The sequence below is a fragment of the Mustela nigripes genome, chromosome 12 (genome assembly GCF_022355385.1).
Source record: "Mustela nigripes isolate SB6536 chromosome 12, MUSNIG.SB6536, whole genome shotgun sequence".
NCBI classification, from domain to species: Eukaryota; Metazoa; Chordata; class Mammalia; order Carnivora; family Mustelidae; genus Mustela; species Mustela nigripes.
Window position 1 is genome coordinate 11,583,634 of NC_081568.1, and position 26,111 is coordinate 11,609,744.

Genomic DNA, 26,111 nt, shown 5'->3' on the forward strand with positions numbered 1-26,111 from the left:
CTGGGAAGTGCTTTGGGGTTTGGAGAACTTTCAACCAGTTGGAGCTTGACTCTGGTGGAGCCCCTTTCTGGGCCTCCCTCTTCGTGGGCCCTGCCCTCTGCACCTCCCAAAGTTATTTATTGGTAGGACGCAAAGAGTGAAAAAGTATTTGCTACCATACCAAAGCTTTCCGTGGTCCCACCCCGTATATCCTAAACAACACCGAAAGCTATTCTTTCTGAGGGTATCAGCCATTCATGGACATCTCCAAAGCCAAGCCACGTGCTCAGGCCGAGCCCATGAAACAAACGCAGAACAAGAAGACCTTTGGGAGAAGGCGGACCCAACACAGGCAGCAAGGGGCCATGCCTGGCTTCCACCCCGTTTTGTAAACCAGTGCCCACCCTATGCCCAGATGAAAGAATCCCAGTCAGGCGAGAGGTTCTGGCCAGTAGGCAAACCTCTCAACAGGCCTCTGAGCCTCAGCCCAACAGGTCGAGCCCCGTCATGACTTTCCTGCAGCGAGTCTCGCCTGGTTCTTTCCCCTCACGGCTCGGGCATCCGATGCCCCGGGCCAGCAAGCTCCGAGTGGAACAGAGCACACGACACCTCCGTGCGTTGAAGGACCTGGCTTATGACTCTCAAAAAAAGCAAGGAGGCCTCTGTCCTGGAAAACCTTCAGTATAGAAAGACTGCTTCGAGCTGCCCCAACTCACTTCTCAGCGTTTGAAAACGACTTTGTGCCCCTGTCGTTTCAGGTTATATTTGTCTGCAAGGATCACCCAACACGGAGAAAGTCACGCTTGGTCTTTTTACAGTCCTTGACCTGTGACTTTCCCAGGCACCACGCCCTTCTAATTATACCTGTCCGCTAAGCCGCTGGCAAGGAAAAAGAAACCAGTGTTGGGGAAATCTGGGTTTTTTGGCCAGCAAAGTCAAAGGTGAGGCCCTCCTTACTCTGAAAAGTGGGATGGAGCCGTGTCGTGTGCCCCTCCCCCTTCCGACCGCCTTTCCCATCTGAGGGCGCCAACACTGTGTCCTGCCTTAGAAGCTAAGGCATGCGTGGTAGGCCACGAATGAAGTTAGCCCACGTGGAGGAACTGTGTGAGGGACGGCGTGCTTCAAGGCGGAAGGTATTGGACACGTCCCGCACGAGGTCTGTCACCATGGTCCGGGTGTGGGGTGGCTTCCCGTGTTCTCTGAGACAGTGGCCACCTATTTATGGCCCGTTCATCACCGACGGTGTCTCTGAGGTTCTAGCGGCACCTTCTAGTTGTGTAATGAAGGCTCTCTAGCTGAGCTTTCCCTGACTTAGGAAGAGATGGCTTTTTCAGTTTGATCTTCACGTTCTAGCCCCACAAGCATGAGATAGTCACACATGTTAAAAAATACTGCTGTTTAATTTTCTAGTCATGTACTTTTAAAAAGCTGATACAATTAGACATTTTTTTCCCCATCTTCTCAGATCTGCCCCTGAAACCAGCCGAGAGCTCCCCATCTTAATTCCCAGCACTCATCTATATGGAGGAAAAGTCTCTCAGAGGAAGCACATGAAAATCTGTCCCCATGGTGGACACACCCAAGGTCACTTGATGTCCGGAAATGTGAATGCAGCCCTGTGATGTTCATGGCTGACTTTATGCCCTTACATTCTTTTTTTTTTTTTTTAAATGAGGAACAATATGATTACACAGCACTGAAAACAATAAACACAAAAGGCTTGCCTTTTTCTTCCTTTTTTTCTTTTCTGCCCCTTCCAGTGTATATTTCCATTCCCACTGTTGTCTATGCCAGCTGACCTATTTATACCCCTGCCACCCACAATGAAAAATAGTTCTCTCCTCATTTATTGAGCCTTACATTTATATACAAATGACAGACTCTGTAAAACTGCTGTAAATAAAATACAATGTTCATCGATACAATACGTATCAACTGCAGGTCTGTGGAGCACACAAGCAATCACCGTATTATATTAGAGACATTTTATTGAAAATGCGAAAATAGGAAATGTATTATAGCCTAAAATAAATTACATAACATATACAGTATATATTTATATCTTTAAAATATTGTTGTGTTTAGGTTCTTTCCGTCTAGGAATTTTGACTAAATCAAGAATTTAGTGAACTGTGTCCATAATTTTTTAAAGAAAAAACCCGCTTTCCAAAACTTAGAAAAATATACTGCACTAAATGGATCTCAAATGTGTCATTTCAGGGAATATCACATAGTGACTTAGCTATCGCTTAGAAAATGTCTTGCTTTATCGTGTGGCGTGAAATTACCTGTCCCGCGTGGTTATGACTAAGAGCAGCGGAACCAGGTAATGAATCTACTTCGAAAGTTACGATACAGCAACCTGGCATTAGAATGCTAGATTATGACTTAAAGCTTCCGTTCACTTTTTTAAAAACTAAGAATGTGAAGTTAGAACGCTCCGTTTCACTTGCTCTAGCGCCATCTTCAGGAAAGGTGAGTGAAAAACAAGCCTTCGGGGAAAGTCATGCCTGAGGATGCTGACGTTTGGAGATGCGCGGTCCTGACAACTTAAAAAAAGTTAGCTCATGTGTGTACACGGCGGGACCTGAAAGGTGGGAGCTCGCTCAAACCTAGGAAAATGCCGGTGAGATGCTCTCGTTCAGTCCGCTACGCCCCTGGCGGCCCGAACCTTCCCACGGGAGGGCAGGCCTGGCCGTCCGTCCGTCCGGCCGCGCAGCCCGTTCACAAAGGCACCGGTCAGTGTGAACGGCCAGGCCGGCCGCCGCCCGTCGCGGACACTCTGCATGGGGGCGGGGGCCGTTGGCGGCCGCAGGTCGTGCGGGGTGGAAGGCCTCCGGGGCCGCGTCTCTCCGCACAGCCGTGTTCCCAGGAAGCCAGCCAGAGGGAGCCGAGCTGTAGCGTGTGGATTCGGAAGAGAGATGCGGAGGGACAGGGTCCAGGCCGGCCCTGGGCGGGGGTGGCCGAGGGCGCCGCTGGCACAGCCGCAGTCCTTTGGTTCCGAGTGGAGATTGTCCGAGGGAGGAGGAGGAGACACGCTGTTCTAGAGGCAGCGGCGCCTTCGGGATTTCGGGGGAAGCGGGGGCGTGAACTCATTGTTCTGTTCGCGGGCAGGAGGCGATGGCAGAGTCCGCTGTTCGGGTCCCCGCAGCCGAGTGGGCGCACCCCCTATGCCGCCGAGTCTCCGTGAGACCTTCATGGCGAGGCCTCTTCCCTGACCCAAACCCAAACCCCCAGCAGAAGCAAGCAAGCACGCCGGGAGAGGAGAAGTCGCTGCGCTGCCCCCTCGGCTGCCCTGCTGTCCCCGCGTCCCGCTCGCTCCCTAGTCGTTCTCCTCTCGCATTTCCACCACTTCGGTCCCCTCCTCTGCCGGCGGGATGTCTGTCATGGCCGAGTCCTCCCCTTCGGCCGCTGTCTCGTTCTCCATCTTCTTTTTCTAAACCCAAGAAGACTCATGAGTGTGGGGCTGGGACAGGGACGTGTCACTGCAGAGCCACGAGCGGGCAGCGGCTGCCTCGCTGCAGACCTGGGTCCCGGTTCTGGTTGGGGTGACGTCCCCGAGGCTGCATCTGATTCGCATATTCCTTTCTGTCTGGTTACTCGGGGGGCCCAGCGCTGTGCTAGACACTTTGGGGGTTCCTGGCTGCCTCCCCCACGCCCAGAGAGCACAGGCAGCTGATGGGGACCTGCCTCTGCACACCCCCCCCCCCCAATGGTGGCAGCACCTGGCGAGACACATGCAGACTGTGCTCCCTGGGGATGAGCTTGGGCCTCTCCCTCCCCCCAGGCCACCCCAGGTCCGTGTGTCTCTCCCACTCTGCTGGCTGGCTGTCCCAATTCCTGGTGACTGCGCTGCCATTCTGCCTGCCTTGCAGTAAATACCTCTCTGTGCCCTGACCTCTTCTCCTTGGGGATCAGGTTCTCCAGCGCCGCCCCCCGACCCAACCTGCCATTCTTGGCTCACTGGAGACCCTGTCATTATCGACAGCCTTGTATCACTGACAGGCCAGCTACAAGGACACCGTTCTCCACCTCTTGCCACTGCCCGCCCCCCCTTCCAGGCCCCTGTCCCTACAGCCCACGGGCCTGCTTGTCTCCTCTCCCTTCTCATCAGCTTGAATGAAATGCTCAGCAGCTATAATCACTTCTGTGCCCTGTGCCTCTTTCGTTTCATCTCATTTGTAGGTAAAACCCTGGTCTTGGTTGGGTCCAAATCTCTGCCAAGTTCAGCCCTCGCCACCCAGCTGCCGTGGCTGGGGTGTCGCACTGGGGAGCCCGGAGATCTGTCCTCGGCCCCTTCCCTACCCTCCCCCCAGCCACTAATCCTCTCCCTCCTGCTCCCTAAGCAGTCATAACCGTAGGACTGTATCCCCAAACAGCCAGGTAGCCCTGCAGGATAAACGAATTACGTGCCAGAGTATGGTGTGTGTGTGTGTGTGTGTGTGTGTGTGTGTGTGTTCACGCTCGTGTGCGCGGTGAGGAGCTGAGAAGACTTCCTGAAGGGCCAGGAGATCTGGGGTTGAAGAGGGTAAGGGATGTGCAGGGGCAGTCGGGGAGGGCATCCTGACCAGCCAACATCGGCTAGACCGGTCCTCCCTCCGCAATCAGTCCGAGTTTATAAGGACTTAGAGGACGGACAGTTTCAGCATTTTCTCACATGGTCAAAGCATTACTTAGTTTCTACAGTTTGTAGTTCTCCTGAGGAAACACTAGGATGCGGGACTGTAGCCATTCTCCGCCGTCTCTCCTGAGCAGTTGGGCCGCCTTTTGAGACAAGGCGGGTGTCAGGAAAAAATCCACGTAATAGTTGTAAGGAATAACCCACCAACAGCACACTAAGGTGTCCCCTTGCTATTGAACCTGACCTAGGACTGAGCAACTCTGGCCACGAGGGTCCCTCACACGCAGGAGGGGCCCCGAGTTCTGGTGAGCAGCGTGGGTCTAGCTGGGGAGGGCTGTGTGTCTGTGACTGTGGGCTCCCGCCCCTCCCCCCGCCGCGGCTGCCTCCTGCCGTGGGCCCTCAGGGGGCCACTCAGGGGCCCCTGCACCTGGGGAGGCTCCACGCCAGCACAGGTGTGCGGGTCTGGGGCAGGCTCACCTGTTTCCGATAGACGTAGCACGCGGCTATGGCGACCATGGTGGATTCTCCCACGAACCCCGCCAGGAGGGAGCCCACGCCCAGAGTGGCTCCGTGTACCCTGGGGATGAGAACACAAAGGCCACTGGTCTGTTAAAGCCGTGCCGAGGCACAGGGAGAGCGGAAACCCAGCGGAAGCCCAGGAAAGGTGCAGACAAGAGAGGAGCCAACTGCCCCCCAGCTCTGCGGGTAAGGGCTGCACCTGATACACCCCCCCCCCCCCACATGGGGAGGGGACCTGGAGCTCCGAGGTGAGCTGTCCCCCACTTCCCGTCCAGGTCTTGGCCCCACACTGCTGGCTGGGCTGTGGGCCATGTCCCTCTCACTCGTGAGCCCACAGCCCTTCCTGCCCTCGTCTCTGTACAGAGGCGGGAGCTCTGAGGGCGGGGGTCACGATGTCCTTCCTCCTCTGTGTTGCCCCTGCCCGCCCCTGCCGCCCGTAGCAGGTGCTCACTGAATAGGGTGTATGGGCTTGACCCCGAAAGGACGCTTCTAGAATGTTGCTGAGCTACCCTCCACCTACTGTCCGGGCAGAGAAAAGGTGTCACGATGCATTTCTAATTCTGGGTGTGCCTGGGGATGGGACATGAAGGTCAGAAGAGGCAGAAGGACCCTCGGCCCCGCGCCCCTCCCCCCGCCAGCCTCATACCCCCCCTGCCCCCGCCCAAGACATACCCCAGGTAAGGCAGGACCACGAGGCTGGTGATGAGGACAATGATCCGCAGCACGGAGCTGGGGGCCAGCACGAAGGTCTTCTTCAGAGTCATCAGCCACCCGGTGAGATGCGCCCTCACAGTGACTGAGGGGACACCAGAGGTCTGGTCAGCCATGCCTTGCTTCTCCGAGTCCTCAAGCTCTCCCCCGTGCCTCGCCAGCACACCCGAGCTCGTGGGCCCGGCAAGGCGGACCCAGCCTTGCTGCTGCAGCCCTGGGCTGGCCACCGCATCTTCCAGCCAGGGCTCCTGCCCCTGCTCCCGGGCCCGTGGCAGCCCCGTCCCTGTGGGCTCCCACCTCACTGCAGCCCTTAGCTTCCAGACAGACGGCTGCCGGCAGCTGCCCTTCTCCACGGCGCCTGCCGTCCGTCTTGGGCGGGACCCCGCCTGGCCCTGGGACGGTCCTGGCCTCCCTGCCCCTGCCGCAGCCCCCACCCCGCCCCAGCCTGGCCTCAAGCTCTGATCTCTCCTCTTCAGAAGAGAAAACACAGAGAAAAGCCACACTTTGCCGGAGGTCCAGCTGGACTGTGGGTGAGGAGGGAAGCGGGACCAGAAGGCCCGTCCTCCTGGGGGTGGGGGGACGTGGAGACTAGAGCGGGGAGAGGGAACGATGGGGCTTCCCTAGCTCCTTCCCAGGCACCCCGACCGCTGGCACCCTGCTCATCTCCGCTCCTTCCCCAACGGCCGCCCCGCCTCTGTCACTACTCACAGGGGCCTCGCCCGGCATTCCCTACAGGCTGCCTGTCCACCCCGGGAAGTGTGGGGGCAGAACGGGGTGCCCGGCCCCGGCACGGACGAGGGCTCTGGGCGCAGACACGCCTGTCAGGAGGAAGTGCCTGGATGATCAGACCTGATCTGCAACCACCGCAGGGGCTGTTGGAAGCTGTGGCTTAGTCCTCCCAGGGTAGCAAAGCCAGGCAGAGTCCCGGGGTAAAAATGCACGCCCAGGGGACATTCGGAGGAAGACACTCTTGTCTTCCGTCTCTGCGAGGCCCTGCCGGCCCGGGTGGAAGCCTTGTGTTTATGAGGCGCAGACACACACTTGGGCTTGGGCGAGGCAGAGGGTGGGGCCCCCGCTGGAAGGCTCCGCCGCTTGGCCTGAACCCTGCCGGCTGCAGACAGGTGGGACGTGACGGCTGGCCCGGCGCCCTCCGTGTGACAGAGACAGAAGGGAGTCCAGAGACTAAAAACCAGTCCAGTCCCAGGAGGATTTGTCTGGGACCCCCATCCCCCAACCAACTGAATGCGGGGAAGGAGCAGCGCATGCCTTCATCGCCAGCAGGGGGCAGCCTTGCTCCGGGGGGGGTCACCCTCCACGGAGTGGCTTGCCTGGTGTCCCCTTGACAAAGACCAGACACCACCCCGTGGCCACGATCTTCCACGCCTCCGTTTCTTCCACAGCTGGGAAGGTGACACCTGAGAGCCCAGCCTCCAGAAAGGCTTGCGTCCAAGAGCAGGGGAGGGGTGGGCTCTGACCCAGTGCAGGGATGGCACAGTGGCCCTGGCCTCCTCTAGCTCTGCGGCCCATTTCTTTCTTTCTTTCTTTCTTTCTTCCTTTCTTCCTTTCTTTCTTTCTTTTTTTAAAGATTTTATCTGCGGCCCATTTCTTAACTGTGGCTTTGTCCCTTCTGCCTTCTCAGCTGAATGGTTTAGTGGATTATTTGGACATTAATTTTTTTTTAAGATTTTAAGTCATCTCTACATCCACCATGGGACTCGAACTCACAACCCTGAGATCAAGAATAGCAAGTTCTTCTGTCTGAGCCAGCCAGGCACCCCTGGGCAATACGTTTTTGGAATAAATAATGACATGCACTTGGTATAGAACTGAAAAGGGAGGGAATGCAATACAGAGGTCTCTCTCCCAGGCCTGACTCCCCAGCCCCTGGTCCTGCTTTCCAGAGGAAATCACGGGTACCAGTTTGGTGAACTGCTTCCAGGAACAGTAAGTGGACACCCAAGCACTTACCATGGACTTGACACACACATGGACAAGCATGTGTGGTATGATTGTTACAGAAAAAGCAGCATGCTAATCAACAATTCTGCAGCCTGCTTTTCTCATTTAATAAGGAGCAGCCTCACCCCCGTATAGTAAACCGCCTCCTACAGAATCAGCCTGGGAATTTTCAGCCTGGCTTATTTTTGACTACGGACATTTTTCTCTCTGGCCATATGCCGTCTGGCCTCAGCCTGGCCTCCAGAGCCTTAAGTCCAGCAGTGTTCTTTGTATACCTGCAGGTTTTAGCAGCCTTTCTGCCTTTTTGTTTATGTTATTTTTTTAAACAGCATATTATAAAACTGACTTTGGAGCATACAGATCTAAGAATTTTAACACACGCACAGATCTGTGTAGCCATCGCCACGACCAGGGCACGGAACAGTTCCACGGCCCCCCTAAACTCACGCTGTCCCTTTGGGTGTGCTTTCTTTTTACCATGTCTGCGACCTTGTCCTTGAAGGAACAAACCATGTCTGTCCGATGTGCTTCTCGACCTTGCAGCCCGCTGGAGGACACGTTTGCCCCTTTCCGATCCACTGTGACCTTTTACCGTTTCGGTTTGGGACATCATCGCAAACATTCCCAAAGAAAGAAGACCTCATCGGGCACACGGTTAGGAATTTTCCTTTCCTTCTGTCTGTGCTTACCGGGAACCGGGAAGAAGGAGAAGATGCGCAGGGGAACGACGCAGAGCTCTGCAAAGGCGAAGTCCACGCCGATGATGTCGATCAGAATCTTCTCAGAAACGTTGGGCGTCCAGAACATCACGAAACAGAGCTGGGGGCAGAAAGAACAGGCAGCGAGGTCATCAGTAGGAGCGTCCACGAGTGAACCCACGTCGAAGCCGGTGTCTCGTGGCCCCGCGGAGTTGGAGGGAGGACGGGGGGCCAGCCCATCAGTCCTCCAGCGGCCGCCCTCTGCCTTGTTCTCACCTTCGACACTAGCCCCGCCCATTTGGCACAGGTGCCCCCAAGGGACCCCTGGAGGGACCCCGGTAGCGGGTGGGTGGCGGGCTAGTGAGGGAGACCAGCTGCTCTCACTGAAGGCGTAACTAGATCGCTAAGCGGCCCGATGAAGCCAGGGTGAGCGTGCTGTGTCATGGGATTTTTATGGCTTTCTCCCAAGACTGAGAAGTGACCCGAAAGCATCTGGCACCCACATCTGCATGCGCAGGGCCACCCCAAATCAGCGCATCTAATGGAAAAGGAAACAGTGAGACTAACATTGATGATGGGTTTGGGATCTTTTCAAGGTCTGGTTTAGAGAATGAGAGGCAGCAGCCACAGAATGTGCACCTTTGGAGAGCAGGCAGGCAAGGAGTGCACGGATTTCACAGAACCCCTCCCCTACAAAACGGCACGGGGTAGGGGTGGGGACTGAGTTGCCTCCAGCCGTTCCTGCCTCCCCCTGTCAGGAAATGTTGGCAACAGGCCCTTCTGGAAGTGGGGGTGAGGGCGGGGCCAATAGCAGGCCGGTGGAAAGTCTAGTTAGTGAGCAGCTTGGGCACAGTTGCGTCTGCACAGCTGGTGAGTGTGGCCCTGACCTTGGGAGGGCCCTGGAATGTCATCTCTCTGGTGTAGGACAGTTGCTGCCCAGAAACAGGGAATTAATGGAAGGATGACGTCAAAGGTCCTGTCTTTTCCTCTGATCAGCTCCCGGAACGCAGGAAACCAGCTGCATCCCTCCCGGGGAGAAGATCCAGGATTCTGGAGGCTGGAGGATGCTGGTGAGGCAGCAACCCCTCCCGTGCCGGACTGGCCACCATGAGGCCCACACGGGGGATTGGCGACCTCCACATGTGCATGGCTGCGGGTCGGCTTCTGATGCCCCCACCAGTGAGGAGACAAGCAGGGATCACCTCTTCACCTCTCTAAGCTGAAGAGGCTCAAACGGGGGGAAAAATTGGGGGGAAACAGAGAGAAAGCAGAGAGGCAGAGAGATGGACACACCCACGCGTTCGCATGCGCGCTCGCTCTCTCTCTCTCTCTCTCTCTCTCTCTCTCTCTCACACACACACACACACACAGGAAGGGGGAGAGAGAGGAAAGTCTCCCCCACTGATATTCTCAGAGTGATAGAAGATCCTGCACCCGTGATGTGAGGCCCAAATGGAAATGTTATTTTAAAAAGACATTTAAAGATCAAGAAAGTACTTCTGACAATTAGAAAGATTAAATCAGAAATAAGAAAATCCACAAAATGACAGTAAGATAAAGTTGAAGAAATCTACAACAAAGATGGAGCTGGACAAAGATACGGGAAGAACAGCAGAATGGGCTTGAAGAATATAAATCAAAAACCCATCGCGGAGCCCCAACATTCAAATCATACACGTTCCAGAAAGAACAGTGAAAATCCGAGAGCTGAACCACACAACTCTGAAGACCTTCGTGGGGTCCATCAGTGGACACAGCATCATGGATGAAGGAAGACCCCCCAGTAGAGCACATGCAATGCTGGAGGCAGAGACAAGAAGAATCTAGGAGCTCCCAGAGGAGCTAGAAAGCTCACACTGAGAGAAGACACGGAGCAGTAAGTTCGGGGGGGAAACGTTTCTATCCTAGAACTCAGAATCAATCGTGTTGGAAGAAAGACATCTTCACATGTTCAAGGCCTCAAAGAATTTCCTTCCCACACAACATTTTTTCAAGAAGCCACGGGGGTATCCGCTGCCAGAGCAAGGGGGGAGTCATGGATGAAGAAAAAGATACAGGATTGATCTCCAGAAAAAGTCCTGGGGAATCCCTGGGATGGGGTCAGGGAAGACCTCAGAAGGGCCGAGAACAGGCCCAGAGGTCAGCAGATTTGCACTGGCCGGAGGAGGAGACCCAGTGAGGAAAATGGTGAAAGTCCAGGAAAAACTACAATTTTTTTTTTTTTTTTTTTTTTTTTTTTTTTTTTAGAAAAGTAGGGAATCAGAGCTCAGCTGTCTAGAGTTTGCTACAGTTAGAACTCATCGAAAGAGCTGGGGGGGCGGCAGGAAGCTTTGGCAGTACAAGAGGGAGTGCTCAGGCCAGGGAAAAGGCTGTTGGTAACAATCCTCAGAGAACTGACTTTTGAACCTTCGTGTGTGCATAATTGACAATCCCGGAATTAAAACTTGTAATAACAGAACTTTGGGAGAGAATGCTAACCACCTGCCAAGTTCACCAAATATTTTCTCTCCCTTTTTTCAGTAGCAAGTGACTCTCAAGTGACTCTCTTTAAAATGAAAGTGAATACGTTCAAATGAATCACAATCATAAAAACAGAACGCTGACATTTCAGAATACCCTCTCCTTTAGTCTTTGGGCAAATTAAGTTTCATGGAATTAGGCTGGTCTCATTACCTATGTTGTCCTGAAGTATTTTCTCAAATACCTTGGAAGATCTATTATAAATATGTGCACCTTATAAATGTAATGGACATTTTATTCTATTAGTGCATTCTTCAGCATCTGGAAAGAATATTCCATTGCTTTTCAAAAGTGACAGTTGTACAATCATTCAACCCTCCTGCCTAATGCCAATTCTCACACCCCGTTTTTGACACGAAGGGAAAAGTACTTCCTTACGTCCAGCAACCCAGAGCTCCGAGAATTTATTACCTAGAGTCCCGGACAAGTGGCCTTGTCATCTTTTCCCACGGCAAAGCTGCCAGCCTGAAATGCTGAGATGCGCGCCTACAGCTCGGGGAGGGGGCAGGTGGAGAGAGGGAGGCAATTTCATGCAATTATAACTTCAAAATGACACTGAGCACAGGGCTGGGACACCATTCATTTCCCTGATGAAGAGACGGATCATCTGTCCTTCCAAATATTTTCCATTGCAGCAAAGCCGTAAAGATTAAGATAAGTGAGCATCACCCCAAGTCTGGACTTGCTTTGTGCCTTAGGAGCTGGGGAGGGCAAGCCATCCTGGGTTTTCCTGGTTGGGGGGAGAAACCTCGGGCATATTCTCCTAAAAACGTAGGCTTCCAGGAGAATTGCTGGCATGCTGTATTTCTACTCTAGCCTGCGGTTTTCTGTGAGATAATGCTGCACGTTGCAATCTCTCTGTGTTTTGTAAGTCACCATAAAGTCGCTGCTAGGTTTCAACAAACCCAGGAAAAAGGCGGGTGTGACCACATGTCCGAGACGGTGGGACAAGGTAGCGTCTGCGGCCAAGGCAGGTAAACCCTCCCCTGCTTCTCCACACGGATAATGTTTGTCTGGAAGATTTCACTGCCTTTGATGAGATTATCAGTAAACTGTTGAAGGAGGGAGTACAATCTGAGGACACAGCAACAGCCAGCGGGTCCCTGTCATCCGACACGTTTATACTCATCTCAGCCTGGACAGGGTCACCGTGCTGGTCCCTTGCAAACCAGACGGTAAGGTTTAGTGGGTCGCTAATAGATCCTCTGGGAGAGCGGCTGGATATTTCACTTCCAAAATCCACGATTTTGACTTGGACCCACGGAGCGACTCCGGTCTCCATCTGGTCTCCATCCGTGCCAAGGACCCCTTAAAGGTCCCCATTAAGGCCACATGCTGCCAAGGTGCCTCTCTGGAGCTTTCAGTCACATACACGAGAGCCTAGACTGGCTCTTCTAGAACAAGGAAGCTGGAAGCCATCAGTCTGGTCTGGGGCTTTAGCAATCCCAGGTAACGATTCAAAGAGAAGGAAAACTGCCTGTCTCGATGCTACCTTTCTTTTCTCCCCCAAATTTCTTCTTCTTCTTCTTTTTTTTTTTTTTAAGATTTTTTTGTACATTCATTTGAGAGAGAGACAGAGGGAGCCTAAGCAGGGGTAGAGGCAGAGGGAGAGGGAGACAGACTCTCCAGCGAGCCAGGAACCTGACATGGGGCTCGATCCCAGGACCAGAGGTCATGACTTCAGCCGAAGGCAGACGCCCAACCATCTGAGCCACCAGGTGCCCTTCCCCCCCAAATTTCTAAACACAGTCCCTTTGCCTTTGCTGTGCTTCCAGCTGCCTTCCAGCAAGCTCCTGAGAAAGTCACTATTCCCTGCATCGCCGGAATACGTGCGACTTAGAAGTAGGCGTGGCATTGGTTAAAAGCGGCCATCAATAGCGATCTGCCTGTCATTTTCCTCTTAGAATAACAACCAGATCACCTCTGACCAGCCTGTTTCCGAAAACAAGAAGCTTCAGAAGTTAACAAAGAACATTTCAGGAAAAGTGTCATTCTAATGAGTTGCCCAGAGGTGGCTTCCCTGGGAACAAGCCTTCCCAGTTGACCATGACATGCCGTGTTCCTCAAATATTTGCAGAGCCTAATGACATTGACTTTTCCAAACCAGAACACAAACCTAATAAACTATGGACAATGAACAGAATTTATTCTCCTTGGAGCAGGTGTGTGGTTGGCTTTTTTCCCCCCTGCAGAGCTTGCTGTCAATATTATCTCATTAGGAAGTAGCCAGCAAAATGGAACAACCCACTCAGTGCCCAGGTCTGGGTTTTTCTATTTATTCTCCAATAAAAGGAACCAGGGCTTCTTAGAAAAGTGGCTTTTTCGAAGATGAGGGCAGGAAATATACGAGATGATCTGCCTGGAGTAGCGTGTCAAAGGACACAGGAGCTCCCGATAGCTGGAGCTGGAACAGTAACACCAGAATAATACAGTGTTGAATTATGACCCACAGTATACAACAGCCACCCATGGATCCGTGCTGATTTAAACAAGTAGGGACAAAGCTCCCACACAGACTGCCACATGATTTATATTTTGGACGAGGCCTCAAGGGGGTGGTGCATACCTCCCCTTCCCGAAACGTGGGCTGACCACAGCCACTGCCTCCGAGAGACAGCGCCTTCCAGTGGGGAAGCGGTGAACGCGGTCTCGGCCAGGCCATCAGGCCGAGGTCAGCAGCGAGGAAGTCATGCTGATCGCACACATTCTCGGTAAGATGGGGGAACGGCTCTTCACTGGTCGGCTTCCTCCATCCAGACCCGTAAGCCTGGTCCAACAGAGAAAAACCGCAGACGCACCCAAACCGAAGCCCTAACGAGTATTCCTCAGACTCTCAAGGCCACCAAAAATCGGTTTGAGAAACTCTCAGAGACCCGAGGAGGCTCACGGACGGGAAGGCTCCCTGGACTATGGTCACGCTGCAGGGGCCTTAGAACACAGGAAGGACACGAGGAAAAAGCTGGTGAAATCGGAACGAGCCCTGGAGTTCACTTCATGGTGGGGTTGGCCTCTCGGAGCCTCGCACGGGCCCGCGGGGAGCAAGATGGAGTGAGGGAGCTCTCTGAGCTGCCTCCGCCACTTTCTGTAAACCTAAAATAATGCTAAAAGGTTATTGAAATAGAAGATCCGTGACACATTCCTCTTTTATTTGACAGACTGTAACTCTTTTTCTGAGGACCAGGCCACTGATTCTGACATTTCTATTTTGAACTTGGAAATACTTAGTTACGTTTCGAGATATACTCTTCTCTAGCAGAGCATGGACCTCTCCAGACAGAGCCTTCTACCTTGACGATCGCCCATCTCCTGCTTTTCCTTCCCTTTCATTGTATTAGCCTCTTTAGAAACTAACCACCACCGGGCCACAGCCCTCCCGTTCACAATCAGGACAGGAAGCTCCCGGCTGGTGTAGATACCACGGTCAGGGTTTGAATGACGGTGTGCCCCCAGAGGGGTGATCTGTTAGGCTGGCCTCCCCTGGATGTAGTTGTTCTGTGATGGGGGCAATATTTAACCTTTCGCTTCCAGATTTGTATAACGATGATCTAAACTATGACCAAGTTCCGCCGTGTATTAGAATCCTCAAACGGGAATTACAGCATGCTCAGAGGGCGAAGGAAGCCCTAAGCCTTACAGAAATTTCCCTCTTGGGTCTAAGACCCTACAGTCTGAGTCAGTGTGACCAGAACCACAGAAAAGGCATTCTCTCCAAGCCATGCTTCCTCACCCGCAGAGTCAGTCCCTGCCCTGCCCTGGAACAAGGATTTGGGAATGCGATTTGAAGAAGCCAGTTGCTTCTGTCAGGGTCTGAACGCAGAGAGCCTCTAAACCCAGCCACCGTGGCACAGCAGTGTCCGCACGTCCCGAGAGGGACCCATTCCGCAAAGAACCAGGCCAAGAGCTCTGGGTTTGACTTCATTTCCAGAAGCTGTTGACCGTGCCTTTGAGGAACACACAAAGCCATCTTCGTGACCCCAAATGCTCAGGAGGAGTAGCAAGTCGGAGATTCTGATCCCCGCAGCTAGAAAAAGGGAGACGCACGCAGCTGTTTTGAGTTAACGTGGTCAGCCCTGGGCATCATTCTTATTTGGAGATTTTACTTAGAAAGAAATTTCAATATCCTTTTAATTGGACTTAAGTCTCCACTGGGTAAGCCGGTGGTTAACCGGCAACCACACCGTGTCCACAGAGGTGGTTAGGAGCTTGGCTCCGGACCAAGGGCTTGGCGACTGTGTGCATTTCCATGCTGGTGCCGGCTCATTCCCCCAGTGCAGGCGACCAGACCACCAGAATGTCCGTGGCCCCACACGGAGGAGCCTGCCCTGTGCCTTCAGGGCCCTCTCGGCACCTGGCGGAGTCCACGGGATCAATCAGTCTTAGCCGCCGTTATCATAAAAGCTTTCCTGGGACACAAGGAAATGTCAATGGTGGAGTCATCTGTAGGCGGTGAGATTAGGATCGATTTTATTTTCCTTTGTACTTTCCTGTTTTCCACAAAGCACATGCAATCTTCTTCCTTTGTCAGAAAAACATTTTAGCATAAAAAGGACCCCTGTATCTGCTTCCCAGATCAAGTCGATATGTGCTAATGGCATGGGTGTGAGAAATCCTGATTTGGACGTGGGGGGGGGCAGCTTTTACAAGGTGGCTGCCAGTTCAATTTTCTTTCTTTCTTTCTTTCTTTCTTTCCTTCCTTCCTTTCTCTCTCTCTCTCTTTTTTGGGTAAGATTTTAACTATTTACCTGACAGAGAGAATGAGAGAGCACAAGCAGGGGGAGCAGCAGAGGGGGAGGGGGAAGCAGGCTCCCCGCCAACCAGAGAGCCCGATGCAAGGTTCGATCCCAGGACCCTAGGATCATGACCTGAGCTGAAACCAGATGCCCAACCGACTGAGCCCCCCAGCTGCCCCATGACTACTCGATTTCCATAACCAGTGTCCCGGGGAGCTGTGTCCCATGTCATGACATTCGGAAGGCACGCGGATTTGATTTGCTTGCGGGGGGAGGGGCGCCATCAGAAAAAGCAGGACCCTATTGGGTAGCCCATGCCTGTCTTGCCTGAGTCTTCAGGGAGAGCTGATGAAGGCCTGAGGAACATCATTTGGCCTTTTGATTCTTAAGATCAAATTGCGATGGCCATATGCCTATGGCAGGGATGGGTTGGGGTGGGGAGTTCAGCGAGGGTTTTGTAGGTCATGGTCATGGTTCTGGGCCAGGCAGGGGGGAAAGGGGGTGGAGAATGGGGGTGCCATGGTTAGCATATTGTGCTGACAGGCCCGCTGCTCTCTGGTGTTGTGTGAGGACTGACAGTGGGGGGGGGGCGCACAGGCAGAAGCAGGGAGCCCCGTCATAGTGGGGGGTGGGTGTTACCGTAACTGTAGTTACAGTACAGGGAGTTGGCGGAGAGAAGAGGAAGGGTCGGTTCGGAGGAATTTGCGGTTAGTATTAAAGGGAAGTGCTGGGGACAGAGGTGAGGCCGGAAGAGGGAGGGATATGGCTGGATGCGAATGAGCTGTGTTTCACGTCAGCCTGGAGCCCGGGGCCACTGCGGGTGCCCTTCTGGCCTGTCTAGTCCAGTTTCTCCCTCCCTTTTGCTGGCTGCCACCTGAGCTAGACGTGGTCCTTTGGAAGAGTTTCCCCAGTGCAAATAGTGAGCTCATGACCCAGCATGTTTTCAGGATGCCTCTTGAAACCAGCGTGAATCCCAGTTTTGAAGAAAAAAAAATGCCATCTTACTAGAGCAAGAATAACTAAAGCAGACACAATGGGTGAAAATAGCCAACGAGCCCCATTTCAGGACATCGGCATTGAAGAGGGTGACAGGGTGGGAAGGGGGGGCAAGCCTGGGGCAACAGCCAGAGGGCATAGCTGCCGACCTGCGGGCTGGCACTCTAGGGGAGCGCTGATCCACCCTGACAGAGAAGGGACAGCAGGGGACAACGCAGAGGGAGAGGACACTTTCGCAGAATAAAAAGTCACAGGCAGGGAAAACCTGGAGAGGAAGGGTCACGAGTATGACATCACTAGCCAGCGGGGAGGCGCAGGCCCGGCGTCTGTCAGGTCAGGCCGGCGGACAGCAGTAGGGGAACGAGATGGGGTAGACCGCAGCTGTCACAGAGACGCAGAACATGGAAAAGCGCGTCACAGAGTGTCTGTGGCGTCCCTGATAGTCTCAGTGTGTCTTGAGGACAGTCACACTTGTTACACATCTTCCCCAGCACACATTCCTAAGGGAGTCGATGCACAACCCCAGCGTGCGCACAACCCCCACCACCCTGCCCGTGTGAAAGCACAGCCGTGGTAAAAAGTTCATGTTCTTGGATGTACATTTTAAAGTCAGCTTTTTACAAGGATATGAAAACGGAATCATCCCTGCCATCATTTCGATGGACTGAAACTGCCCCATTAGGACACCCCATCAGGACACTCAGTACCCTTCGCCCAGAGCAAAGCCCCAGCTCCGAGCAACTCGGAAATGACGCACTTCCTACAGCAGGGGGCGCCATGCACCAAGTCTGCAGAGGGCGTTCCTGTTAGCTGCAGAATTTTTCATTCTTTCCCATTCTTGCCCGATTGGAAGAGTATTTAGAAAGTTCCAACCCAAGCTTCTGCTTAGCCTTAATTTTCCGTTGGCTGTTCACAGTCAAACTGAAACGTGCTCAGGGCTGGGGGCAGGGAGCCCGGGGAGCTGTTTGGTGGGTGGAGAGTTTGAGCTTTGCAAGATGCAGAGCTCTGCGGCTGGACCTCGGTGGTGGCTGGGGCACAGCCGTGAGAATGTACTGACCTTCCGTATGCAATGTATGGATGAATGTAATGTACTTTAACACTTAGAACTTGAAAACCTTTACAATGTTGCTTTTTTCCCCCTTCTAACAATGTTGCTCTTTAACAATGCTAAGTGTTCCAGAGAGGAGAAGAGAGTTGGGGGAAACGGGAGGGGGAGACAAACCACGAGAGACTGCGGACATGGAAAAACCAACTGAGGGTTTTGGAGGGGAGAGGGTTGGGGGGGTGCTGGGTGAGCCTGGTGGTGGGTATTGTGGAGGACACACATGTATGCGTGGAGCACTTGGATGTGGTGCATAAACAATGAATTATGGAATACTGAAAAAAATTAAATAAAAAAAAAAGATGTTAAGTGCTCCACTGGGCGCATTTTACTGCAATGAAAAGACCTTTTTATACTGTCATTTCATGATGAAGTTTTTGGTGGAATTTTGGGCACCAACCGTCACTGTTTTCACCTCCTCAGAGTTCTTCCCAACAAACCAGTAAGCCCCACAAATCTGCAGGGCCATGAGGATTTCCTTAAAAAGCAGATGCTGGCGAAAGTGGGAAGGAAAAGCGGAGCTTCGTGGGAAGGAGCAGCTCTTACCCCTTCTGATCACGCACCAAGAACCTTCTGTCGCTACACACTGTGGGGCAGCGAGGGAGAAAGCTTCGAATTCAGTTTATTTACCTTGGGTCCTTTTTGTCCTCCCCATGCACAAGAGGGTCATTTTCTTCTCCCGGATAATGTGAACAACGGGCGGGCAGTGTCCAGGCGCGGGGGTGGGGCCACCAGGCAGAACAAAGCCTCAAACAGGCCGTCCTTGTTGGGGACACAGGGTCAGCATGGTACTGTGGCCAGAATAAGGCCCGTAGTGTCCGCTGCCCCGATGGCCGAGGGGCGGACAGCCCGCAGAGAAGTTCAGCAGCAGGAAGGTGAGACTGGGTCACTCTCATGAGCTAGATGTTTCAGTCTTTGAAGACAGGGCCAGCCGGATAAGGTGTCACGGGACAGTGGGCTTTCCCTGGTTTGCCTGCTCAGATTCGGCAGCGCCCTGGCACACAGCCAGACGGGCTTTACTGACATGCAGCCCTGAACCGGGCATGTTCCGAAGCAGGAATTCTTGATGCTTACGGGGTGATGTGCTATGCGACCCCACGAAGCACCAAGAGGGGAGGAGGGACGTGCGGCCAGAGCATGTGAGGCCCTCCCCTCTACACGTGGAAAGTAGATGGACACGGGACATGGGAGCATTCATCTAGAGCCCAGGATGCAACACTGGCCCTTAAATAATGCAAAATGGCTCCTAACGGGGGACACGGGAGCAGTGGCCGGCAGTGCGGGTCATGGAGATGTCCCCAGCCTGCAGGCAGGGCACCTTCCTTCCCCAAGATGCTGCTTTTTCTGCCAGCAGCACCTCGGACCCAGAGAGCAGCAGGTGGCCAGAGCCGGGTGCTGGCCGGGATTTGGGATGCTCTATGTATTGATGGGGACAGCGACTTAGCTTCCAAAGGGAGCTGGAGGGACGAGGAGGCAGAGCCGAGCTCCTGTTCGTAGCTTTAGGATTTGTGCTTCCTGGGGACTTATCTAGTGTGAACAGCATAAGAAGTATTTCAGGATCATCTGAACCTCACCGAAAGGGATTATCTCGCACGTCCCAGAGAAAGCACCGGTCTGCTTCCTTCTCTGACGCTGCTCTCTCGATCTCTGCCCCTCCTGGAGGGACCCTCGAGGCCTGAAGCCCTGCAGCTTTAGGATTAACATGTTTTCAATACCAGATATCTTCGCCTTAAATTCTGCAGTGGCCTCCAGCCCTTGACGGCCTCCATGTCTCTCCAGGCTTGGGGCTCTGGAAGGCAAGGGTGGCAGAGGCAGCCTGGTGTGTTGCGATCCCATGCCTGATTTCTACAGACCACTCCCTCGGTCACTGTTTGTGCATCAGCCTCCACCCTAATCCTTCCCGCACAAGGCTTGTCTCGGGAAGCTGGGGTCGGAGATGGAGGACAGCCTCCGGGATGGGACTCTGGCCTGCCAGGAGGAGGAGGAGGCTCACATGGGAGTGAGGGACTGCCCCCCACCTCACCCTCCCCCCTAGTAACCGGGGACAGTAAAAAAACAAAAAACAAAAAACAAAAAACAATGACCTAAAGAAAACAGATTTCAAATTTTGTGGAAAAGAGGTAAGACCGCGTAGTGCTGGGGCTTCTGAAAGGGGCCGGAATGCTCTCCAAAGAGAGACGGCCTCACACACCCGGAAGAGAGGAGAGCACACAGGCACCTGCTTGCACACCGATGTGTTCGCTCAGCCCAGCTTTCCCCGGCTGCCCGTCCGAAACGGCCTCCCCCTCACGCTGCTGCCGTTCATTTTTCTCTACAGCACCCTGTGCACTTTGCAGAGGGGCCGTGAAAAGATAGATTGCCTTCCAGATCCCAGGCCACACCAGTATCGATCACTTTATAGAGCAGCAGGTGTGATTAAATTAAGGATCTTGAGATCAGATTATCTGGGAATGTCTGGGTGGCCCTAAACATCACATGAGGGCCGGGGAAAGGGGGGGTTCAGGCACCCACAGAGAGGGTGGGGTGACGCGCAGGGAGCCAGAAACCGGAGTGCCGTGGTCCACCAAGGCAGCCGCCTCAGGGAGCTGGGAAGCACAAGGACCAGGCCCTTCTCTGAAGCCACAGGAGGGAGGGAGCCCCCAACCCTTTGGCAGCAGCCCTGTCCACTGAATTTCGGCTTCTGGCCTCCAGAACGAGAGAGTAAACTCCGGTGGTTTTTTAAGCCATCAGGTCTGTGGTGATTGTTGCACCAGCCAGAGGAACGACCCCGAGGCCCGACTCCGTCATATCCGTGCCCTGCCTGTCTTCTCCAGATGAGAAATCCCACGAGCAAAGAGACTTGGTGTGTTTACTTCCCCGTGGAAGCCTCAAAGCCGGGCAGGCAGCAGGGGTCCAGCCTGGTGGAAGGCTCGCCACCAGCAGAGCCTCGTGCTTCATTCCAAAGCTCAGGCTTTGGACAATGTTTGCCATGCACACGTGTGTGGCTTAAACTCTTCCCATGCGGGCACGTCTCATATTTGGTTGGTGTCTACAGATATACTGGACTTCTGAGCCAGAAGACTGAGAAACATCGATTTCTCTTGCAGGGTCACAGCAGACTGTGGGGTGACAGACATTTCTGAGCTGGAGGGGGCACTGTCTGTACCCCGCCCTGGAGCCTGCAGACAGGAAGGTGTGATGGGACATGTGAAGAGCTTTCCCGGGCCTCAGGGAGAAAAATGGTGCATGCATTATACGTCTTGTGTATGCGTCATGTCCTTCTATAGAAGATATGTATAAATCGATCCAGATGCTGATTTTTGCTGAAATGCCCCCAAAATTCCCATGGAAATTTGGAAGGATAGATTAGTAAAACTAGAAAAATTCACAGATGCACTCACTGGCATCCAAGGTACCCAGAGCTGCTTGTTTACATAGGCAGACATTTTATGCTCCCTTGGAATCCTGTGTGTCTGGGGACTCCCCGAGCACGGGAACGTGCTCTTGGCTTACAGCCTGCCTGACTCGAGCTAAGCTGAAAGGTCTTACAAGGTGGGTATTTTTATCATCTCCTTCTGGCAGCCAGGGAAGCCGAGGCTGTTTCGGATGACCTTCCAAGCTGCCCAGCACGTGCAGGGAGGAGCCAGTATTTGACCCCAGGCGCTGGGACCCCAGGGACACATGGGTAAACACCACACTCCGTGGCACTGAATTCCAGCTGGAGGTCAATCCCTCTCCCTGGCCCCCTGGCCATTCAGTGAACACGCAGCCCTGCCTCCGAGCCCCTCCCGGAGTTGTGAGGCTCTTGAGCTCTCCGAGCCCCATCCGGTAAGAGCCGTCTCTCAGGGACGATGAAAGAGAGGCAAAGGCCATCCACCGTTACCTAAAAGCGACTGCACTTTCCAGGTCACCTTCCAAGTCCACCTCCAGGGGCAGGGGAACGGGAAGAGGCAGAGCCATGACATACCTGTGTGACCTGAGTGTTTTTTGATTGTTCCCATTTGTTCCCGGGTCCTGTGGTCTCCGGCGTCGGTAAGCACACAAAATGACCATTTAACGTGCGAACTGGTGTCTAATGTCCTCCATGTGCTCATCTCACACACAGCTTGAGGTACACACGTCTGCGTGGCGTTCTTCGAGATCACGGAGATATTTGCCGCCGGCTTTGCTGACGCCCTACGTATCCTACCAGTGTCAATCAAGAGGACACCCAGAGTTTCGGGCCAGCGGGAACACGCACACGCTCAGGGCCCCACGCGCCTGGTGCTGTGTGAGCGCGACTGCGGTCAGAAACCCGAGAAGCCGCGGACCTCAGCCGCGTGCTGTCCGTGCATCTTCTTGTGAACGGCTGTCGGGAGGGTCTGGACGGGCTCTGACTGTCAGCGGAGACTAATAAAAACCGCTTGAAAGAACCCCAGAGAGTCATGAAAGAGGACTCCTCCACGTCTGAGAATGAATCCCCACTGGGTTACTTTGCCATTTTGCCGGAGCAACAGTTCACGACCGTCATCTTACTCTGATCAACCTGCTGTTGCGCCAGAAGAGCCTGGGGCAGCCTGGGAAGCACACCAGGGATGCGGGGCCGGCCGGGATTCTCGGGCCGATGGGGACTCTGCCGCACCCCCAGGTGGGGACCACCGCATCTTACCGGGACGTGTGCTCTCTGCACAACACAGGTGTGTTCAGACCCGGTAAACCGAAACTAAGTAATCTGTATCATTTTGTGCCAAATCAGATACCATTTATAAGATCCGAGGGGGAAGAAGTGGAAGTATCAACGTTCTGAGAAAATTTGGGGGAATAAATACGATTGAATTTGTTCCCAGGGAAGCGGGAATGTGTTTTGGCTTCCCAGTGTTCGTGACGGAGGGCCTGGTGCAGAGGCTCTAGGTCATTCGATTAGTGGAAAGCAGAACAAAGCCAGAGAGCAAAGTTACCTAAATTGAACACGGCTGCTTCTCCTGGACGCTGGGATGCCAACACCACCCCGCCCCTCAAGCCCCAAAAAACCCACATCAGCAGAGATATAGTTAATCACATCAATCTGGGACCATCCTGTCCCCACGAATAATACTTTTATCTTACACGGAGAATTGGGAAATAAAAGAATAGAGATGTCTTATGGAAACAGTAAGTGGGGAGATTAAAAAGAAAACAAGTTGTAGAATCGTTACGTTTGGCTGATCAATTCACGTGGCCTTCAGTGACTACAGGAAGATTCTTTCTTTGGGAAACAATGTGGTGTGAGTTCCCCAAACCGGAAGGCTTAGGGCAGCTCGAGGTTCTGGCCTCCCAGGCCTGGAGTCCAGCAGTCAGGGGGGCAGTGCCGCGATCAGTCTGCAGTGTGTGGGGACGGTCCCCTCCAGGCCTGTCCTGGCTTTTGGCCGCAACACATGGTCTGGATGCCCCCCCCCCCCCCCCCGTCAGACCAGCAGTCCTACTGAATCAGAGTCCCCACACCTTCCTTACTCACCTACTGGGAACGCATCGTAACCTATTTCCAAACAAGACCTATTTCCACGTTCTGAGGGACGGAGAGGGGTCTAGAACTTCAATACAGCAATTTTTGGTGGACACAATTCAAGCCATGAGAGTTCGGAACAGACGATTCAGGGTTGAAGGCAGAGTCACACTTTCCCTTTTTACTACCCATGATGTCAAAAAAGCAAAGCTTAGGAGGATCTGGAGTAAAAACCTATTTTAAGTTTTTAGAAAGAACCAGATTCTCCAGTAGTAACAGCTCCTGCCTAGAACCCTACTGTGTGAGGCAGTGCTGTCTACTGGTACCTGGTGGCAACCTTCTCTCCCCACATTAAGTGACGGCAACACACATGTACACACCACCAAACAGCCTCCGTTTGTTGAAGATGAGGGAGGCCAGTGGGGTATACTCTGGAGACCCCGGCACAATCCCAGGACCTCGGCAGGGTCTGAATCTGGAGTCTCAAAGCCACCTCTGGAGAATCTGGGAAGACGCTCACTCTATACCTGCCTTCCTGAAAGAGGCCAGCTCACCAAAAACTGGAAAAGCTTAATTGGCCAACTGACAATCTGTCAAATTCACTGGTTTCTTAAAAATTTGTCTTTTTAACTCTTCTAGAATTTATAGTGATTTGTACTGGGAGGATAGGCAGGGCCCTGGGGTCTCTGGGGCCTTCACATCCTCCTGACCTAGCTGTGTCCCTCACCTCTGTCGCTACTCCATTTTGCCTTGACTTCCAACCTCTCTGTTCATTTTCTAACCCACAGTCTCTCCCCCTTCTCCTTCTGACCCGCACTCTTCATCTTCCCCTCTTGTCTTTCTCTGGATTAAAGGGATGCTGGGTATGATTGTATAGGTTGTTCACTGCACAAAAGTACCCGCCTAGCTCTGCCTGCCAAGATCCATTTGGACAGATATCCATTTCCATTTTGTAGAAAGGTGATTGGGGAGGCCTCATCAGCAGCCAAGCCTGTGCCTTGCACGGATTCTTCTCCAACTCTCTTGCAGCAGAGAGGCCGCCCTCTTGGCACTTGCTCCCCAAAGCTAGACCAGAAAGAAGCTTAAGAGAATACCAAATGTTCTTAAAATGCTATTGTGAAATCAAAATAGAAATTGGTCAACTAAAATCACTAAGGATGTTAAGACTTCTCCATTTAATTTGATTAAGTTTAGAAATAGGTAAAGAGGGGTGCCTGGGTGGCTCAGTGGGTTAACCCTCTGCCTTTGGCTCAGGTCATGATCCCAGGGTCCTGGGATTGAGCCCCACATCACGCTCTCTGCTCAGCAGGGAGCCTGCTTCTTCCTCTCTCTCTGCCTGCCTCTGCCTACTTGTGATCTCTCTCTGTCAAATAAATTTAAAAAAAAAAAAAAAGAAAGAAATAGGTAAAAAAAATATCTGGAGTGGATTGGCAGTTTGATAAATTTAGCAAGTCAATCCACTGGCTTCACCAAACTGGCCTAGCACCCAGGAATTGAAGTCTATTGTCTATATATCAAAAGGATTGTTGAGAAGACACATCCTACCCTGGTTAGTGGTTCCTATTTTACCCCTAAATCTAGAACCTGGGAAGGACTCAGGGTAAATCCAGAGAGGCTAGCTAATAAGAGGGTGAGTTTCTGCACAGTTGGTATTATCAGTGCCTTTCCCCAAGAGGAATGAATGCTGTTCCTGCTTCCTGACTGCAAACTCATCACCACCTCCTCCAGCTTGTGTTCCCCATTGTTTTCTGCTAGAGAAACAGCCTTTAGTACATAGTGATTATCACTGGGCTTCACATCAGTCACAGCAGTGATGGAGACCCGGGCTCTAGCAGAAGGTTCGGGGCACAACCAGCCACTGGTTCGGATCCCAGCACCGGCTCAGCCTTGCTGTAGGCATGGTTGATGGCTGCTCTGCCATGTGCCCTCTTCTGTGTGGCCACCACGCCACAGGCTCTTGCAATGCAGCCCACTATCCAAAGTCTTCCTTCCAAATTGCTTTAAGCTGTGTACGTTTCCGAGCCGGGTGTTCCTTTACTCCAAACAGCAGCTGGGCCGTCTGTAGTCATCTTGCTAACATGGTCTGCATCCATGTCTGCTCCTTTGCTGCCACAGAGGGGACCCCAGTTGACCTGACAGTTCTACCCTTTTGAAGCTCATCTCTTGAAGGATCTAAAGCTCCCCCTTCCCTCCCCCTCCCTGCCGTCAAACGGGACCATCAGCGCTTCTTCCTGAAGGCAGCTCCGAGAGGCCGAAAGGAAGATGCTTCCAGAGTATTTGTCCTTTTCAACTCTACCCGCCTCCTCAGCCCCTCTTCACAGACGTTTGCTGCCTTCCGTGAAGGAACACTCCCAGATAAGCGCATGAGGCAGAACCCACTTTTGGAGTAGGATAGAAACTCTGAACTACATTGCGAATCCATACCAGGGTGTGAATAACGCTGTGCATTGTAGCATACTGGAGTATTAGTGTCGTATTAACCATCGAGGTGACACAGCCGTATTTTTCACAAGCCAAGGTGGATGTTGACCCCCAAAATGTCAGGGCTCCAAGAATGAGCCCACTCTGATGGAAAGATGGATTTTGTTGTTGTTGTTGTTATAGACAGCACACATTTTCTCTTTAAAAAGAGTCAGCATGCCTGGGTCTGTAGAATCTCTGGAGTCAGCTCTTCTCAAAGACCCAAGGAGAAGAGCCAGAGAGCCCAAAGAAGCAGAGCGCTAGAGAATGCTCTGATCCCAGTTGATGTACAGAAGGTTCTGGAACCATCAGAAAGCTCAGAAAGCTCAGAAAGAGTCTGTATGTAACCTCATCCACTGGAATAAAAACAATGTGC

At 53.0% G+C, this 26,111-nt stretch overlaps 1 protein-coding gene across 1 annotated transcript in view; it reads right to left on the reverse strand.

The window, feature by feature from the left end:
- Positions 1-1,360: 1,360 nt before the first annotated feature.
- The window catches only part of ANKH (ANKH inorganic pyrophosphate transport regulator), a 52,896-nt gene continuing 28,145 nt past the window's right edge, over positions 1,361-26,111 (reverse strand). The window contains exons 8-11 of the mRNA XM_059416926.1: positions 8,479-8,608; positions 5,792-5,915; positions 5,078-5,177; positions 1,361-3,415 (exon numbers count right to left, since the gene is read on the reverse strand). Of these exons, the coding sequence (XP_059272909.1) occupies positions 3,302-3,415; positions 5,078-5,177; positions 5,792-5,915; positions 8,479-8,608 (468 nt within the window). The 3' untranslated portion in view covers positions 1,361-3,301. The remainder of the gene's footprint in view (positions 3,416-5,077; positions 5,178-5,791; positions 5,916-8,478; positions 8,609-26,111) is intronic.